Consider the following 19,663-nt stretch of genomic DNA (forward strand, 5'->3'; position numbering starts at 1 on the left):
AATATCTCTGCAGGCAAACTGATAAATTAAGCTATAAAACAAGCTTTTTAAATTATTAAGCCAACAAAATATATAATTTGTATCGCAAGATCGGTCAAAATATTCCACAGAAGATTTTAGGTGATCTAAAGAGTGTTTTTAGATCTTATAAATTACATTAATTACAACAAATTAATTTTTAAAAGCAAAAATTAAAAACTATATTTTCAATCAATTAGAAATGTATTGTATGTCATTCATATATTATATTAATTTGTAAAATGTATTGTATTTTACAGTTTATATTTTAGATTTGATTGTATTAAATTCATTTATACAACTGGTTGTATATTACTGATTATTTGCAGTATATTCATGTGTACATTTATTGTATGTTACTCATTATATTTTATATGATAGTTATATTACATTAGATTAGACTGTATTAGATATAATTTATTGTATTACAGTGTAAATATTATATGGCTTAATAAAAAAAAAAAAAAACGCTTTTTATGTTATTAAGCCAATAAAATACATTTATGTGAATGTATACAGGAAGAGTGTTTTTAGATGTTATAAATGGCATTTTTACTAGTTATATTTTAGTAATTTTGTTATGCAATTTTGTCATTTTTATTAGTCGTCATTTCTATTCTATTCTGTTTGGTTTAATGTATGTTTAAGTTTTAGTTGTTTTAGTATTTAAACGTTTTATTTCAGTTAGTTTTTTACAGTGAAGTCTTTCATCTAATATCAATATTTTATTTCAGCTTTATTTCAATTAACAAAAATTAAATGATTTTTCATAGTTTGCACTAACAAGAAAACTGTTTAGGTTTTTGAAAATATTATCAGCATAAAAATTAACAGAAGTAAAAATAAAAAATAAAAAATAATTTTTGCATGTCAGCTTTTCTAAACATTTATAAATTAGTTTTTACATTTTTAATCTAATATTTATATTATATTTTATTTCAATTAACAAAAACATTTTTTTAATTTTATTTAAACAATAATATTGCTTGGGTTTAGGGTTAGGATATATAAAATATCATTAGATCTGCATAAAAATAACAGCAGTCAAAAGAAAGTTTCACCGTGTCAGAAAGACAAACGTGTGTGTGTGTGTGTGTGTGTGTGTGTGTGTGTGTGTACACGTGCTCACCGCAGTAAATGTGGCTGAACACACAGTCTGTGCACAGACTCCACCGCCACGGCTCTCAGCCATTGCGGCTTCTCTCCATCCAAAAACTTCACCAGCAGAGACAGGAAGATCTCACACTCCGTTACCTACAACACACACACACACACACACACACACACACACACACACACACACACACACAGAGAGAGCGCTGTAGATGCAGAAATCACCGATGTGACAACACACTGATGCATCCAAACAACTTCAGCAACTGCAGTGCTGGATATCTCAAAATGTTTTCCAGCACAGAAGTGCACCACAAACAAATCCAACACACCAACATATCAAAATTAATGCAGTAAGATGCATTGTTTGTTTGTGTTTAACGCCATTCCAGCTTAACTCTGTTAAAAATCTCGTCAAAGGAGTTAACTGAATAAAAAAAAATTCTCAACGAGTTAAAAACAGCACAATCTAATAAAACATGCTTAATGGATCAATAAGTTGCATTAAACTATATTAAATGTGTAAAAATTATTTTCTTGCTCTTTTGAAAATGAAACATTCAAAAATATTCACTGTTATGAGCTCATTAACAGATGGCTGCCTGCATTTACATATCAACAACACCTTTTTAATATTCAGCAACCAATCCTGATGAACATTATGCCGGGTAGGAAATCATAACAGAGGCCATTTACATATTTAAAAAGCAACTTTTGGGCAAGACACTCCAGGTGAATAGGGAATAAATTGATTTAATATATATATCACTACACTTCCCAAATCAATTGATTGCATTAGGAATTGCAAAGATTTTTCTGTATTACACGTTTTCTGAAATGTGTTTAAATATGGAAATTAGGCATCATCTAATTAAATATGCATTCATTTATATATATCTCCAGAATATAAATCTGAAGATAAAGTCAAGTTCAAATCATTTTGAAGAATGATGATGACCGTTTTTAGAAATAAAATGTTATATAATTTAATGTGAATGATATTTGAACAAACCCCTCAGTAAAAACCTTAAAGTATAGAGAGGAATAAAACTGTAAAATGTGGTGCATGTAAGTGCTGCTAAAGTGGAGAAACAAACTCACTTTGAGAAAACCTCCTATGATATGTATTGTAATTTAAACCTATAGATGCAAAGTACAATAATAAAATTAGGTGAATGATATGAACAAACCCCTCTGTATAAATCTTCAGAATACAGATAGGAATAAAACTGCTAGGTTTGGTGTGTGTGTATATGGGGCCCTACGAAATCAGTTTCATTAAATTTTTTGAAACTGAGATTTATACATCATCTAAAGGCTTAATAAGCTTAATAAGCTTTCCATTGATGTATGGTTTGTTAGGATAGAACAATATTTGGCCAAGATACAACTATTTGAAAATCTGGAATTTGAGGGTGAAAAAAAATCTAAATATTGAGAAAATCGCCTTTAAAGTTGTTCAGATGAAGTTCTTAGCAATGCATATTACCAATCAAAAATTAAGTTTTGATATATTTACAGTAAGAAATTTACATAATGTCTTCATGGAACATGATCTTTACTTAATATCCTAATGATTTTTGGCATAAAAGAAAAATCAATAATTTTGACCCATACAGTGTATTTTTGGCTATTGCTACAAATATACCCCAGCGACTTAAGACTGGTTTTGTGGTCCAGGGTCACATATGTGATTTCAACAGCCAGATGCATTTACACTTGTCCAGTTTCGTCTGGAATGTGGCCCAGACCACGTCCTGAAGTGGTTTGAGCGATCGGATTTAAATGCGTCTCGAAAGCGTTTCGGAGGGCATTTACACCTGGTCTTTTCACGACTGGATAGTTATCCTATCAGACAAAACGCATAAAGTGACCAGGCGTAAACAGGCCCTTAGGTGCAAGAAATCTTCACTAATATTATAAGTGGACTTCAGATAATACATATGAGGCACTGGAGCATCACTGAGCGTCTCACCAGGAGGCTGTAGAAGTGTTTGATGAGGACCGAGACGACCCGCAGCAGTCTCATGCAGATGGGGAAATACGGTTTCTCCACGGGCGCCGGAGACGAGGCGCTGCTGCTGCTGCCCTGACGGAACTTGATGTTGGGAGAGAACAGCTTGATGACCAGAGGACACACGCGCTCCTTCAGCAGGAAGCTGAACTCCTGATGCTACACACGGAGAGAAAACAAGGTTAGAGAGCGATCGGAAGGCCGACAGCTGGGAACCAGCAATTTCCTCTTGTTTATCTTCCATCTGTCTTTCAGGAATGTTTGTTTTCATCAGGATGTGTGGGGTTTACCTGCAGGAAAACTTCAGGAAAGTCATTTAAAACTGATTCCAGCAGCTCCAGGCCGAACGTCCGGGTCATCTCGGTCATTCCCACTAACCAGTAGGGGGCGTCGGCGTTCACCAGCTGACACAAATCCTGCAGAATGCCACATTTATAAGTACAGAAAACTCACAAAACTAGTCAATATATACTTTAAACCAGGGTTCCTCAAATCTTTCCCTGGAGAGCCAATCTGCTGCAGAGTTTAGCTCCAACCCTGATCAAACTCAGCTACTTGTGGTTTTCTAATGATCTTGAAGACTCTGATTAGCATGCTCAGGTGTGTTTGATTAGGGTTACAGTTCATTATGGTCATTATTATTACTAATAAATGTAATTATTTATTATTTATTACTTTTATCACACAGCTGTTGTAATAATTTTATAAAATCAATACGTTATATAATTGTCTAAAAATAATTTATATTATTTCTTATTTAATTTATATTAATATATCAATTATAATATTTCATATTAAAGTTGCCAACAACATAGTCGAACTATGTTACGTGTGAGAGAAGTTTTTCTAGTTATTACTAATAACTGTAATTATTTATTGAACATTGATATTTTTAAATCATACAGCTGTTTTCTCCATTTTATAAAAACAATAAGCTATATTAATTTTATATAAACTAGTTTTAATGTATTAATATTATTGATTTTACATTATTTAATTTATATTAATTATAATATTTCATATTAAAGTTGCCAACAACATCCAGTCAAACCTATGAACTGTTATGAATTGAACATTTTTTTTTACTCATAGTTATTTGCACCATTTTATAAAAGCAATAAGCTATATTAATTTTATATAAATAATTTTCAATTAATTAATATCAATTTACATAAATTTGTAATATTAATTTGACATTTACATTAATCTATTAATGATATTATATCATAATATTAAAGTTGCCATCAGCCTACAGTTAAACTATATTATTCATGAAGCAAAAGTTTGTTATGGTTATTAATTAAATATAATTATTTATTGAATATTGATTTTTTTTTAACATAAAGCTGTTGTCAGCATTTCATAAAAGCAATAAGATAGTTATTTTATTATTAATATTTAATATTACTAATTTTACATTATTTAATTTATATTAATATACTAATTATAATATTTCATGTTATAGTTGCTAACAACCTACAGTCAAACTTACGAACTCTATTATGAACTTAAGATTTTTAATCACTTTATATTAATTTATATTATTTATTTTATATTAAATAATTAATATATTAATTATAATATTACATTATAATTATATAATATTATAATATAATCATAACATTAAAAGTTCAATGCAAATGTATTTATTAAACATGTTAATTGTTGATGGGTTTTTTTTACCATGATTAAAGGGCTTTTTAACGACTCAACTACAGTAAAATCACTGTAAGACATATCTACATATATTTTTACTCTGAGTTTTGAATGATGAACATTGTTTGCATTTGGGTTTTGGACCCAATATCGCTGTTGCATCCCTACAGTCTGCTAATGTATCCAGCGACTGACCTGGAACAGCATGTAGGCGTCTTTAGCGCTGGGTCTCAGGGTGCTGACGGAGCGCCGGTTACTGTTGCCCTGGACAGCAGGAGGCTCTTCCGTCAGACCTGCGGCGAGCGGATAGAAAATAAATAAGGGAGTGTTCACACTTGCGGTCTTTTTTTGACAAGAAAAAGTTGACGAGTGCTTTTTTAGTAAAATAAAAAGCTGGCAGTGTTTCGGTTACAAATAGCAGCCAAGGACGTCTTTTGTTGCTATAACAACAGCGGCAACAGTAGCCTAGTGCTGTGTGCTGCAGAAATGTTGAGAAAGTTGACTCTTGCATTGGCTTTTGAAGGAGAATGTCAGTTCAAAACGACATTTGTGGGTGTGTGACATTATACGGGGAAGGAAACGGTGCTTACAACAATTTAGTCCAGGAGCTCCGGTTGGATGATGCATATTTTAGACTTTTCTTAAAGCCACTTCACTAACTTGCGAAGCTCAATTATATTTTGCTGCACATCAGAAATATATTCTTTGGTTTTTCTTTTTTGGGAAGTTGGGCTTTGTTTTCCCTCCTATTTATATTTATGTGGAACAGGAAGCCATGGCTGGATAATTTCATGTTCATAATCACCCTGGAGTGCTCAAAATTGTGAATATGAATGGCAATATACTTCAAATATATTTTACTCATAAGAATTTCTGGGGGTGCCAATAATTGTGTCCAACGTGTATTAGAGAAAAAACATTTATTTCATAATGATATTTCCCCCCATTTTAAATTCTTATTATCCAATGAAAGGTTAGATTTTTGTGAATTTTTAAAATAAAAGATCAAAAGGATTAACAATGCAGATTAATTTTCACAGCCTTCTTTGGTCATACTTACCAAGGGTGCCAATATTTTTGGTCATGACTGTATATATATATGTATACGTAAGATAAAAAAAACTATATACATAATGTCAGAGACTAATAAAATACAGGAAGAAAGTGTCTCATGAAATAAAGGTAAAACAAATCAAACAAAGAAACCGGTCATCCCATATACCTTAGATGACAACTTTACCATTACATCACCTAAGTTTTAATAATGGAAATCAGACTATCATGTATTCGATTCCAATGGAGAAAAGATGAACTTTTTTCAACTTAAAAAGACGTTCTGAGCTGCAGAAAAAGACACCGCGCCGGTGGTGTTTTAAAAAGCGCTCAGTACTTTTTTGAAAACATGGTTTACTCCATAGGATTATAACAGACGCTGGCAGCTTAACAAAAGACGCCAAGTGTGAACATAGCCTAAAGCGGGTACGAGAGGAAATGCAATACAAACATTCACCTTTGAATTTCTCGTCCTCCGCCACCATCCTCTCAAACACCACGGTCACGACCTGTCTGACGGTGGCAGCCGCCGTGTTGTTGGTGATGTTGTCTTTAGTGAAGTGCAGACGGAAACACAGAACGATGGCCTGAGAGGAAGCACAAAAGCAACAGGCTGAAGAGCGAGAGAGGTTTTGCTTACACGATCTGAATAAAACAGATTTATGTCCTTAAAAAAAAATAATTTCAACAGTGTAGAAGCATGAAAGGTACTTGTTTGTGCATGATTTTCACTGACACTTTAACAGAGCTCTACTAAGAATTAAACAGGCTATTTCTGCTACTGTACCTCTGAAATTTCAATATGCAAATCAGGATTTCCGCAGCTTTTGAATTTCTATATTTTCCCATGAGCTTCCCTGTCATTTGAAATTAATGGATAAGGATTTTATGATCATTTTAAGAGATAAAATATTATGCAGAAACTTATTATTTTAAATTGTACAAATTTAAATCTGAGAATACTATACATATGTATATTTGCTATATAAATTTTAGATGATTTTTTATGATTTTTATTCATTTCCATTACTTTTCCACAGTCATTATTATCCATGACTGTGGTAAATGTTGTATAATCCATCACTGAAATTTTAGTAGATAATTAAAGTTATTTAAAAAAAAAAAAAAAAAACCCTGATGAATAATCAATGTTATATTTTGTAGTAGTTTGTAAAGAAAAAAATGAATACAGTAAAAAACTTAAATAGTTTATATTCAACAATAATTTGAAAAAATAAATGCAATTTCAAAAGGAACATTGAATAAAGCGGTTTTACTTTTTCAAAAAATAAATTGTTTTAGAGTAAAAATAAATAGAACAGTTAATTGTGAAAGAGTTTAAATTAAAAAAATAGTTATAAGTTATAAAAACTATGATATAAAGTTACAAATTATAAAACTTTGAAAGAAAAATATTGCAATTACAGATTTTTTTAATTTGATAACATTCAGAAATGTCTTCCATTAAAATGATAAAATTTTAACAACTTAAAATGTAATAACTTTTATTATATTAATTGTATAATTTTAAATTTTAATGAAAACACTGTTATTGTCTATAGATATAGATAAGGATTTTCCTAATTTACTAAAGTTACAAATTATGAAAATTACAAATACAATGCAATTCTGAAATAAAAAGCCACAATTATAGATTTGTTTTTTGTTTTTCAGAAATAAAAAAAAATCACTATTACAGATTTTTTTCTCTTTATTTTATTTAATTTTTTTGAAAAGATGTTCGACAAAAATCCAAAAAATATATTATGTTTTTTTATTATTTTTTTTATTATAACATTAAATATTATATTCTAAATATTTATAATTAAAACACTGATAACCAAAATATTATGCCACAACAAGAAAATTTATAATTTCCTCTTGATTTATGAGGAAAATATTACCCGTACATGCTTTAATGAGATTCTCCACTGACTTTCTTCAATCTTATTTCAAAAAAGCAAAACAAATCTTGTTTTTCTTAACCAGCCGCTTGCGTCTGTGGGCTCGGTTTAATGGTATGCTGTACCTTGGAGAGCACTTCGTCGTGCACGATGGTGTTGGTGGTGAGAAGCACCAGAACCGTCTGCAGCAGCTTGAGCTCCTCCAGTCCGTTCTCCATCAGCTGCCACAGCATGTTAATGATGTTCCCCGCCGCCGCCTGCAAACACACTCATTAACTCATCTCAACGAGCCATTGATCCGTCTCTCTCACCGCTGAGAATCTAATATCATTAATGTGACAGTGCAGCGTGTTCATAACCCTCATAATAAGCACAGTGAGTGTTTCCTCTGGGGCTTTGATACACAGAGCAGTCCATATTGTTTATTTATGTGCTAACGCTTTAACTGGTGTGTGTGTGTGTGTGTGTGTGTGTTTTCTGACCTCGGACACGACTTCATGGGACATGAGTCTCTGAATGGCGGCGAGACACAGCTGGGTGATTTTGGGTTCTTTGGTTCCGCAGCCCATGAGGAACGGCTGGACCACCTCCGAACTGTTCTCCTTCAGCGCTGATGGGAAATCAACACAATAGCGTTTAATTATCATCGCATGGGTCATATCGCACTGTTACTTCAGCATCACACGCTCTTACCTGCCAGGATGTCTGTGTTTCTGGCAGCGATGGTTTTGATCTTGACGATGCCAGACTCTGCGGCCTAAAGACGGACAACAAACTCACGTGAGATTCTTTACAGGAAAATATGGAGAGAAAACTGATGTGGTGTTACAGTTACGGATAAACCGAAATAGACATTCAAGTATGTTATGGCCAATCACAGAAAAATGGCCGATGCTATAAATATATACTGCTAAAAACAATACGCTACAATACAATAAATAAAAACACTTCATTTTCAAAGGAACAGTAAAGACTTTTCAAAATCAGCAATTAAATAAACTAAAAATAAATTGTAATTTAAAACTACACAGACATATTTTAAAAACTTTATAACAAAAACAACAGAATTACTAAAGCTATAAAATTATTATAAAATATAAAAACTATAAAATATAAATTTTATTTAAAAATAAATATATAAAATATAAAAATAAAACCTAATTCAAAATATTAACAAAATTATACTAGATATTAAAATAACAAAAATCATATTAAAACATGAAATATTATAAATATATATTTTTTATATTATTGAAACACTGATATTGGCTAATAACCGTTATGGTGACAATCTACTAGCAACTAAATAAACAAAGACTAAAACTTCAAACTATACAGGGATATTAATAATAATAATAGTAAAAAAGTAAACAAAATTACTAACACTTTAAAATATTAAAATAAATCGAATTCAAAATATTAACAAAACGTATAATAGTATATCAAATTATATTAAAAACTAAAAATATTTTTGATAATAAGATATAATATAAATATTTTAAAATATCATTAAAACACTGATTTTGGCTGATAACAGTTATGGTGCCAATAAAATAGCAACTAAAACTAAAATTTCAAAAACGATAGTTATAAGAAGAAAATTTAAAAAATTATAAATTAAAATGAAAACAGAAAATCTAAAAATAAGATTTAATTCAAAATATTACTCAAAAACCATAATAGTAAATCAATGATACTAAAGTAACAAAAAAAAACAACATTATTATTATACATATTTTTACCAAAACATTGACATTGGCAGATAACCATGGTGTCAATATATCCCCAATAAAAGTTAAAAAAAATAAAAAAAAGTCACAACAATAGTATTAATTTTCCCTTTGGACATATTTTCTGCAACTTATAAACAACTTCTCTACTTTTCATGATTTATTTAAATCCAGAAGAATAAAATCAAGTCCCTCCCTTCATTAAAACCGAATCTTTAGTTTCATTTAGCAATGTCGCATTGCTGTGAATGCAGTTTCATGTTGGCTTCAAACCAAGAGTTTTAGATGTCAATCTTCAACACGCTTCTGGACGTGGACTCTAACCTCGGACGAACACTGAAAGAAAACAACTCGAAACTTTTGTCCCGAGTCTTAGAGCATCCAGAATGTGAAGCGTTTCAGTGCCGAGCAGTGCTGCCCACTGAGATGCACAGGCCACAATGACTCTTTTCTCCCACAACAGCAGGGAAAGCCTTCAGAAAACACACACTATCTGTTCCATCACGGCCTCTCTCCAGCTCTCCTTGTCACATCTGATCATCTGTATCTCTCCGCAGAGATCCACGGGCTGTTAAAGACAGCGAGACGCCACGGTAAAACACACACACAGCTGCCTGTCCTCTCCGGAGGGGACGCACACGTTTGACAGATCTGTGTCCTCATCGGATGAGGTGAAGTGTATGATGCTTTCTTGGCTCGGGGTGATGCATGCATTCTGCAAGAGAAAAGCCACGGCTGATGTTTCGGAAAAGATCGCTTCGATTTCAGACTGTTGTTTTCCAGTTTATCTGCCGTCAACTACAGCAATGATTTTATCCAAGCATAAAAAGATCGAACGTTTTTTGAAAACGAAGCTCAAAGATGCCATATTCTCTATTTTTGTAGTATTTATATATATATATATATATATATATATATATATATATATATATATATAAATACACACACATGCATGTATATATTTGGAAAATATTTACATGGATATATTTATAATTTATATTATATACAAATATAACACATTTTTCTTAAACATACACATGCATGTGTGTGTGTTTATATATGCATAATAAATATGCACAGTACTCACACATATATGTAAACAAAAACCTTTATTTTGGATGCAATTAATTGTTTGACAGCACTACTTAAAATAAAACAAACATTAGTTTGAAGTTTAAAGTGCTAAAATAATTAAAAATTAAATAAACTTTGATTTCAGATTGTTGTTTTCAAGTTTATGCGCCATCAACTACAGCAATGATTTCATCTAAACACAAAACAAACAAGCGTTGAAAATGAACCTCAAAGATACCATATTCTATATTTTTGTAGTATTTATTTATTTTTTCAAGAAGTCCACTAACATTTTCTTGTAACAAAAATAGTCATATTTTCGTTTTTTTGGCCCTTTTTCTTCTTTCTGACCCTTAGAATTAAGGTTATTATTGTTAACTAAAATTAAAACTACAAATCAGGAGCGTAGCCAGAAAAGAGACTCTGGGTGTGCATCAGAAAAACTGGGTGTGCCACATTTACTGTCAGATTAATGTGGGGAAAACCAAAAACACCAAGACTGTGTATTACTAACGTTACAGAACAGAACAGACTGGGCTGATATAGCCTGTAAAAATATATAACATCTCTAATTACGTAGTCAGAATGAAAAGGTGCATTTCTTTATTAAAGTTCATGTGGAGATGGCGAGTGCAGCGTCGCATTCGGCAACTTTATCTTTTCAGCCGACACTGACTGAGAAGAAATCACTAGTTTATTAATAAATAATTAAAATGTTTTCTTTTCCCTTTCCCCCAACATATTCATAATCATTAGCCTACTTTTGCCATTGCAAGTTTTATACGTGTGCTTCAGTGCGGAATAGGCTATACGCCTATATATTAAAGGACGGTTAGTAGCCTAGATTATTATATTAATCAATTTACGTGTGACGTGAAATCTTTAGTCGGGCACAGGCCTACTTGGCACAAGGAACCGATCCATTTTTAAAATAAAATGCTGACAATTCGAAAAGTGCGCCTGCTAATCACGTCACATTATATTGCAATGCAAATATAATGTTATGAATGCGTAATAAGTCAAATGTTTTTATTTTATTTCATTTCTTATGGGTGCTATGGCAGTGCTTTGGTCTTTCTTGGGGGTGCTGAAGCATCTGCTAGCCCCTCCTTAGCGCCGCCCATGTTTATTACGATTTAAAAAATAATAATTCTGCATCTGTTTTTAGGTGTGCCAGCTGCCACTGTGGATGGCACCGGCACACCCTGGCACACCCGTGGCTACGCCCCTGCTACAAATAAAACCAAAATTTTACATTAAAAAAAACTATTTTCATTAGTAATAAAAAAAATTATAATAATTTTTATATATATATATATATATATATATATTTTAGCTAGTTGCCAAAGTAACATTTCTCATTTTCATTAATTTAAGTACTAAAACAACTAAAAGTAAATCTAAAAAAACTTAATAAAATGATTACGAAAACACACAACAAAGCTACTAAAACTTTAACTAAACTCAAAATGAAAACAGACAATAAAAAATCTAAAATATTAATGAAAACAATAACAGTATATCAATGATACTAAAATAACACTGAGATGGATTCATCGATATAGATACTCTCTATATTTGCATATGCAAATGACTGTTGTGATTGGATAACATATTTCGCATGTGAAATTAGCAACAGCATCCCCACTAAGCTGCTGAATATTGAATATGTGATGAGAAATAGATATGTGTGATCAAAAAAAAAATAATAATAATAATTTTTGTGTTGACATTCGTTCTGTTAATGATGGAACAAATGATTTTCAACACTGCAAACCGGATGTTTGTGAAAGACGCTGTTAATTGGCCTAGAATCAAAATAAGTTTTGTGGCATGAAATTATTTCAAGACAAAAGAGCAAGAAAAGATCATACTTTCGATTCATGATGGAAACTGATTCACATGCTATTTGTAATAAAATCAGACAAACCAAAAGGCAAGACTCTAGATTCCACCTCAAAGCCTGTTTTTGGCTTGAAACATCTTGAAATGTTTCATCAGAGCAACAGGAAGCTCGTTTGACCTCTTGACCCTGCCGTTGCTCAGCAACAGTTGGTAACACTGAATCCTAAATGAAAGGGCCACAGGTTTGTTAACTTCACATGGATTTGGGTTAATCTACAAAAACACCGTTGCCCTGCCAACTCAGAGAGAAAGGACCACAGGGAAACTTCTGCAAACGTAACCACAACACTGCTGATACTACGCTAATGATAGCCAGTATTAATCTATGATATTTTCATATATCATGGTACTGAATGATTACCATATTCATAGACCATACAATATACTGTAGTCTTTACATGGTGCATGTTCAAAAATATGGTAATACATTGGTACTAAGTTAAAAGTCAACATTTTACAATCCACAATATAAATTTATATTGGAAAGTCATCTGTATTATCTGAATCATTAATATTATTTAATTTAATATTTTTAAATAATAAATGTTTTTAAATATGGATATTATTAAACTAATATTATTATTAATAAATATTAATATTATTATAATCATTACTATTAATGTAAAAAACTAATAGTAAATTCAACAAATTAATACTGATAACAAATGCATTGAAATACTGTGTATTTTATTAAAGGAAAAATCTTAATGCTTGAAAATTCACGAAAAATGAAATCAATACGACTACAAAAACAGCACTAAATCACACAATTCATGGCTACAAAACTTTTTATCTGAGCCGCATTCATTAAACAAGATGCAAATAATGTCTGAGTAATTCTTACGTAAACAGCCACAATTAATTAAAGGAGACAACTCAAAAATTTTGCAAACAATTTTTCTGTATTTAATATACTGTATTACGCAATTTATATTAGGCATTTTGCATTTTTCACTGACCTATTGTATGCTTATTATTAGATAATGTATAATATAATATACTTATAATATAATACCTACTTTTGAGTATTTCCTATTGAAGTTTATTTCCTGTTTTCTAACAGACATTTTTCTAAAGTGACGCGTGTAAAATGAAGGAAGTCACTCTTTATCTCTCCATCATCATTCAGCAACGGTCCGACTCCCTCTACATACAGATGACAGAAAATGCGTTTCTTTTCCCCGTGAATGAAATCCACAAAAATCAGGAGTTTGCTCTGGTAAACAAAGGAATGCAACGCTGCCAATCAAGAGGCAGTAAAACATTCATGTGGAGAATTCAGAGCAGCAAAACCACGAAACCATGTTCAAACGCTCAGTGAAAGCTAAGCAGACAGACACTTTCGTTCAGTCCAGCACAGCTTGTCTTTCATATCGAACCGCAGTTCAGCCATGGCTTATACGTTTTAAACTAGCAGTTTAGTGTCTTCACATCTGCTTAAAGGTTTCCGACTCCCAAAGAGGAAAGTGTGGCGTAAACTGCTGTCCGCAGCAGAATTCTCAGCACAGCATTAGTTACACGCTGAGCTGCACTTTATAACCGAGCCAAACGTCATCAGATTAAACGTGGATCATTAATACAGCCGCCTGAGGAAGAGACAGATGGAAATTCATCCGTTTCAAGTCAACTACTATACAATACTAAAACAGAGACTCAGAAAGTTAGTTCTTGTAATGTCTGTGTACAACTCATGAAAGTCCAGGTCATATTGCACCCCAAAAGCAAAAGGAATTTCCATTTATATTTATTTTATTATTATAAAAAGTATTAATTTTATTATATAATATAATTTATTTTAATTTCATTATTTATTTATGTATTTATTTATTTTTGCTGATTAAGAAAAACCTAAGTAAATAATACATTAAAAAGTAGTAATGAAAATAATGGAAATTACAAGAAAAAATTACACATTATAGAGAATATGTGCTAGAATATGTGAGAAAATTATCACAAAAATGTCATTTAATTTTAAATTAAAAAATCATACAACTTTTATTGTTTTTTTTTTTTTTTACAACATCTTCTATTGATTTCAGGGTGAAATATTATTTGGATTCACTCATCTATAATAATTTCCAAAGGAGTAAAAAAAAAAAGAAGCTGTATATGATAATATAGCAACATAATAAATGCAACTAATGTTATTATTTAAAAATATTATTATTTTTAAAATATATATTAATAATACACTTCTTAATGTATATAGTGTATTTACATAATAAATATACACAGTACACACACATATATTATGTAAATAAAAACTTTTATTTTGGATGTGATTAATCACGATTAATAGTTTGACATCACTAATATTATATATATATATATATATATATATATTTTTTTTTAAATCTATTTTTATGTGGCAGTGGAATATATATTGGCCAAATTTTAATTTAAAAAATTAGGTAATTTTAATATAATTTTATTTAATATTTAACATCTTACTGAACCGTACTGAACATATTTAATATATAATACATATATTTTATACATTTATTATACTTTATATAGTTTTAATGTACATATATGTACATTAATTCAAGTTAAGCCCTTAACTGTCAATAACAGTTGACGTGCATATATCATACACATATATGTATACATAGAGAGATAAACCCGTAGATATAAGAGTATTATATATGCATATATACATACACGTATGCACTGTATGTATATATTATGTATCCACACATATATATATATATATATATATATGCGTAACGTTATGTACCTCTTTGACTGGAGGAAATTTCTTCTTGCACTCCATGGACAGAGAGCGCAGATCCGCCTGCATGTTCTCCAGGAGTTTCTTCACCGCTTCGGGGCTGCTGGTCGACATCTTCACACTCATTCCACACTAATTCAACTCTAACGAATGATTAATAAATCAATTAAAGCGACCGGGGTGTTTCGTCTCCAGCGCGAGACACATAAATAACCCTCGGTGCTGCACACACATCAATAAACGAGTCTGTGTTCAGCCGCGAACGCTGCTGTGTGTCACACACATGATCATAATCATGCTGATCGTTACGGTCGAGATGATCTTTATGACATATATCATCTATAAGCGCGCTTCTCGCCTGAGTTTCATGATTTTTTCTTCATTCCTGGATCCCATAATGCCTGTGCGGAAAATGACACGTCACGTCAGGCGTCACTTCCGTAAACACTGACCGGATCCGCAGCGGGGGAGGGGCTATGGCGCCCCCGCGAGGCGCTCCGCGGCGCTGCAACGATTTCATTGGCTGCTGGACGGCAGGGGTCCGGGAAAAGTGACCAATGAAAGGACACATCGCTTTATTTAATGTGCTCTGTCTGCTAGAAAATGTCATAAAACCAAACATTTAGAAGTAAATTATATTCTACTGTATTTTTTAAAGCCATTATACGATTAAAAAAAAAGTTGGCTGTATTTTAAATGTAGGCTCTTAAGTTTACCTCAAGAGGAAAATCTAAAGGAAAACTTTTAAAATATACGTAAATGCCATATTTAACATTATTTACCTACTTTTTTGTTGATATTTTATTATTTTAAGCCTCTATATATTGTTTTTGCTCATTGAAAGTGTTAAGAATAAATATGTAAAAAATTATTTAAAAAACATGCAATGTAAAAAGTAATATGCACAGGAATGTGCTTGCTTGCAAGCATGCATGTAATTTAGCGTTGCAATATTCTCACCAGAGAAATGTTTTTACATTATATTTATTCATTTACTTTTTAATTCAAAAAGACTTACATGAGAATAGTACAAATAAATACAGAAATTGTCAAGTAGGCTATTCACAAGATTTTAATGCCAGAACTTACACTAATGAAAGCCATTGAAGCTCATTTTGCAATTAATTTCATGCACCAGTGCATTAGATTATTTGCCTAATTTATTGCTGATATATTTAACACCTGTATTATGTTTATGCTCCTTAGAGAGCTTTTTTTGGTCTTATACATTCGTGTTCATGCGAATATAAATAAAGTTTCATTTTGGGAAAAAAAGCAACGTGTAAGCATATAATTTAGGATTTCAATGTTCTCATCAGAGATATGCATTTACATTATTAGTTTAGCAGGTACTAGTTTTCAAAAGGCTTTAATATAAGAAATCTTGTATTAACAAAGTTAAAGAAAATATTTACGCTTATGTTGCAACTAATTTAATGCATCAGCAAATTATTATGACTTTATTTAGCTTAAATAATCATTGATATTTTATCATATTTAACTTCTCTATATTGTGTTTGCTCCTTAGATAGCTTTTGTTTCTTGTGTGCAAATGCAAAAAAAAAAAATTGATTGTGTTCGTCTCTAATTACAATGGATTTCTCAAACTTGTGCATAATAGTTGTATTTTTTTTTATTGATGTAATGTACATGAGTAATACAGTATATCTGGCCAAAACACATTTACAAAGTTGTAAAACCCAAACTGTTCTGTACAGGTTATATACACAAAGACTGCTGGTGGTCTGCTTTCACAGGACTTCCAACACTTCATATACATCATGACAACATGAACCAGTGAAAACAAGGAAAAAGAAATACATCTGATTGGTCCTCAATATGCAATCTGATTGATTTGTGCAGATGTTAAAATTTCATACATTTATCACATTTGTTAAACAGTAGATTCTTCAAGACAATCGTACGCTGCTTTAATAAAGTTCCAAAATAAAAATACAAAATCATGAGATACAATGATTTATATCTAAAACATTCTTAAACAAGTGCACAAAAATGATGAAATGACCCTGTGTAACACTGTAAATTGTTTCACATCATCTCAAAACAGTACCATTGTACTACTCCTGATTCCTGCATGTAATACTATCAGATCTGTAGCCTATTCAAAACCTTCATAGGCATTTATAACTCATGCAAGATGGTTCTGAGTATAAAACCCCAGGCCTTGCTGTATTTATGATGCACATCCACATGGATTCTTAAAAAAAAAACACTAATTTGCTTCCTTAGAAAGCAGATGCATTGATTGTTTGAACTGAAACAGTCCTAAAAGACACTCCAGTTTCTATTTCCAACATCCACTTTGATGGTGTTCTACTCTTCCACCTGCTGAGCAAAGGGTTTGAGGGGAAAATAGTTCACATTAAAAAAAGTGTCATTGTTATTTAATGACTTATGTCATTCAAAACTCGTTTGAGTTTTATTTATTTATTTATTTATTTTGAACGTGGAATCTGAGCCAAAAAAATAAAAATGAAATGAAATAATCGTGTAAAAAATATTTTTAGGAATATCTACTTCAGCGGTCTGCTCTCGTCGATGTCAAATTGTTTACGATTGCCAATCAAATCAAAGAAGGCGGGGCTTACCGTTCACAGAAGCGGAACATGAATTCCCGCGCGCGCGCTTCATTTTAACGGCCGAGGAGCTGGAGGTAAGATATAAGGCGGCAAACATTTAATATGTGACAACAGTTTAATGATAGAAATGTAAGTAATATCCAGCGATCATGCACAATATTTGAGTTTCGTGTCAAATTCGGCCGTTTTGAATTAAAAAAATAATAAAATGTAGGCTAATTCATGTAATGTAGGCCTACCTACTTCGTAATTGAATGTGAGAGACAATAAATTTTAACAAAGCCATTTAGTCATATTAGGCATATGATTAAGAGTAGCCTAAATGTTTATGTTTTAACATAAAAATATGGTAATTATTTGGAAATAGTTCAAATGATTACTTACAATAGGTTTTAGTTATTTTACTACTATCTTTATTTTTCGTTATTCCCTTCAAATCTTTAATCCATTTAAATAATTTGTAACAGCATCTCTCCAATTAAAAAAACAAACAAACATAAAATGTCCAACCCAATGTTCAAGACATGCTTACAGCCTAAAACTAAGATAAAATGATATAAACTAAAATAAGACCTCCAAACTGCACTTTTGCTCACAATAAAAACACTGACCAGGGGTGTTTATATGTTCCACTGAAGAAATAAAGCTAAAGAAATACAGGTTTGGAATGACATGAGGGTGAATATATGATGAAAAAATACTTTTGAGTGCGCTGTTCTTTAATATCAATTCCAGAGTTAAACAGCGTATGCAGATCCAACCCTTCACTCCATCATTTTAAGATCAAAGAGGCTTTGGGTGTATTACAGAGAATCTTCCTGTTTCACTTCAACCTTTCTGAATCTAATGATAACATTTGGCCAGGTTTAGACCGTAGGAGTTCAACTTTTGGGTCAATATTACTGAGAGCAGAATTTTATACCCTAGAAGCACAAAATAACACAAAATCCACACTGAAAGCAAAAACTCATGCAAATCAGAGCATATTTCATTTAAGGCCAGACACCCTAGGTGAATCAAATATATACAGTCAGGTCCATATTTGGACACAGGCACTTTATTTTTTTTACTATTTTAGCTGCGGACCAAAACATATTCAAGTTACAGTTATGAATATGAGCTTAAAGTGCACACTCTGAGCTTTAATTTGAGGGTATCATCACAATTAGAGGAAACGTTAAGGAACTACAGCTCTTTAATATATACCTCCCCTTTTCAAGGGACCAAGTAATTGGTCAATTGACTCGAAAGCCATTTCATGAACAGATGTGGGCTATTCCTTCGTTATTTCTACATCAATTAAGCAGGTAAAAGGTCTGGAGTTGATTCTAAGTGTGTCATTTGCATTTGGAAGCTGTTGCTGTGAACCCACATCATGTGGTCAAAGGATCTCTTCATACAAGAGAAACAGACGATAGTCAGGCTTCAAAAACAAAACAAATCCATCAGAGAGAGATTGCAGGACCATTAGGAGCGGCCAAATCAACAGTTTGGTTCATTCTGAGAAAAAAAGACCGCACTGGTGAGCTCAGACACATAAAAAGGCCTGGACGTCCACGGAGGACAACAGTGGTGGATGATGGGAGAATCCTCTCCATGGTGAAGAAAAACCCTTTCACAACATCCAGGCAAGAGAAGAAGACTCTCCAGGAGGCAGACATGTCACTGTCAAAGTCTACAATCAAGAGAAGACTTCACCAGAGCAAATACAGAGGGTTCACCACACGGTGCAAACAAGGCTTGATTAGACTTTGCCAAAAAACATCTAAAAAAGCCAGACGACTTCTGGAAAAGCATGCTTTGGACGGCTGGAATTAAGATCAACAAGAAAGTCTGGAGAAGGCTTGGAACAGCTCATGATCCAA

General features: G+C 32.0%; 1 protein-coding gene across 4 annotated transcripts in view; it reads right to left on the reverse strand.

The window, feature by feature from the left end:
• Nucleotides 1–15,628, reverse strand: part of mon2 (MON2 homolog, regulator of endosome-to-Golgi trafficking) — a 37,702-nt gene extending 22,074 nt beyond the window's left edge. For all 4 annotated transcript variants that reach the window (XM_058767331.1, XM_058767330.1, XM_058767329.1 and 1 more), the window contains exons 1-9: nt 15,205–15,628; nt 8,452–8,515; nt 8,241–8,368; nt 7,884–8,015; nt 6,312–6,441; nt 4,997–5,094; nt 3,436–3,561; nt 3,107–3,304; nt 1,148–1,272 (exon numbers count right to left, since the gene is read on the reverse strand). In XM_058767331.1, the coding sequence (XP_058623314.1) occupies nt 1,148–1,272; nt 3,107–3,304; nt 3,436–3,561; nt 4,997–5,094; nt 6,312–6,441; nt 7,884–8,015; nt 8,241–8,368; nt 8,452–8,515; nt 15,205–15,324 (1,121 nt within the window). In that variant the 5' untranslated portion in view covers nt 15,325–15,628. The remainder of the gene's footprint in view (nt 1–1,147; nt 1,273–3,106; nt 3,305–3,435; nt 3,562–4,996; nt 5,095–6,311; nt 6,442–7,883; nt 8,016–8,240; nt 8,369–8,451; nt 8,516–15,204) is intronic.
• Between the last annotated feature and the right edge of the window lie 4,035 nt (nt 15,629–19,663).

This window comes from Onychostoma macrolepis, chromosome 25, assembly GCF_012432095.1.
Source record: "Onychostoma macrolepis isolate SWU-2019 chromosome 25, ASM1243209v1, whole genome shotgun sequence".
Taxonomy (NCBI): domain Eukaryota; kingdom Metazoa; phylum Chordata; class Actinopteri; order Cypriniformes; family Cyprinidae; genus Onychostoma; species Onychostoma macrolepis.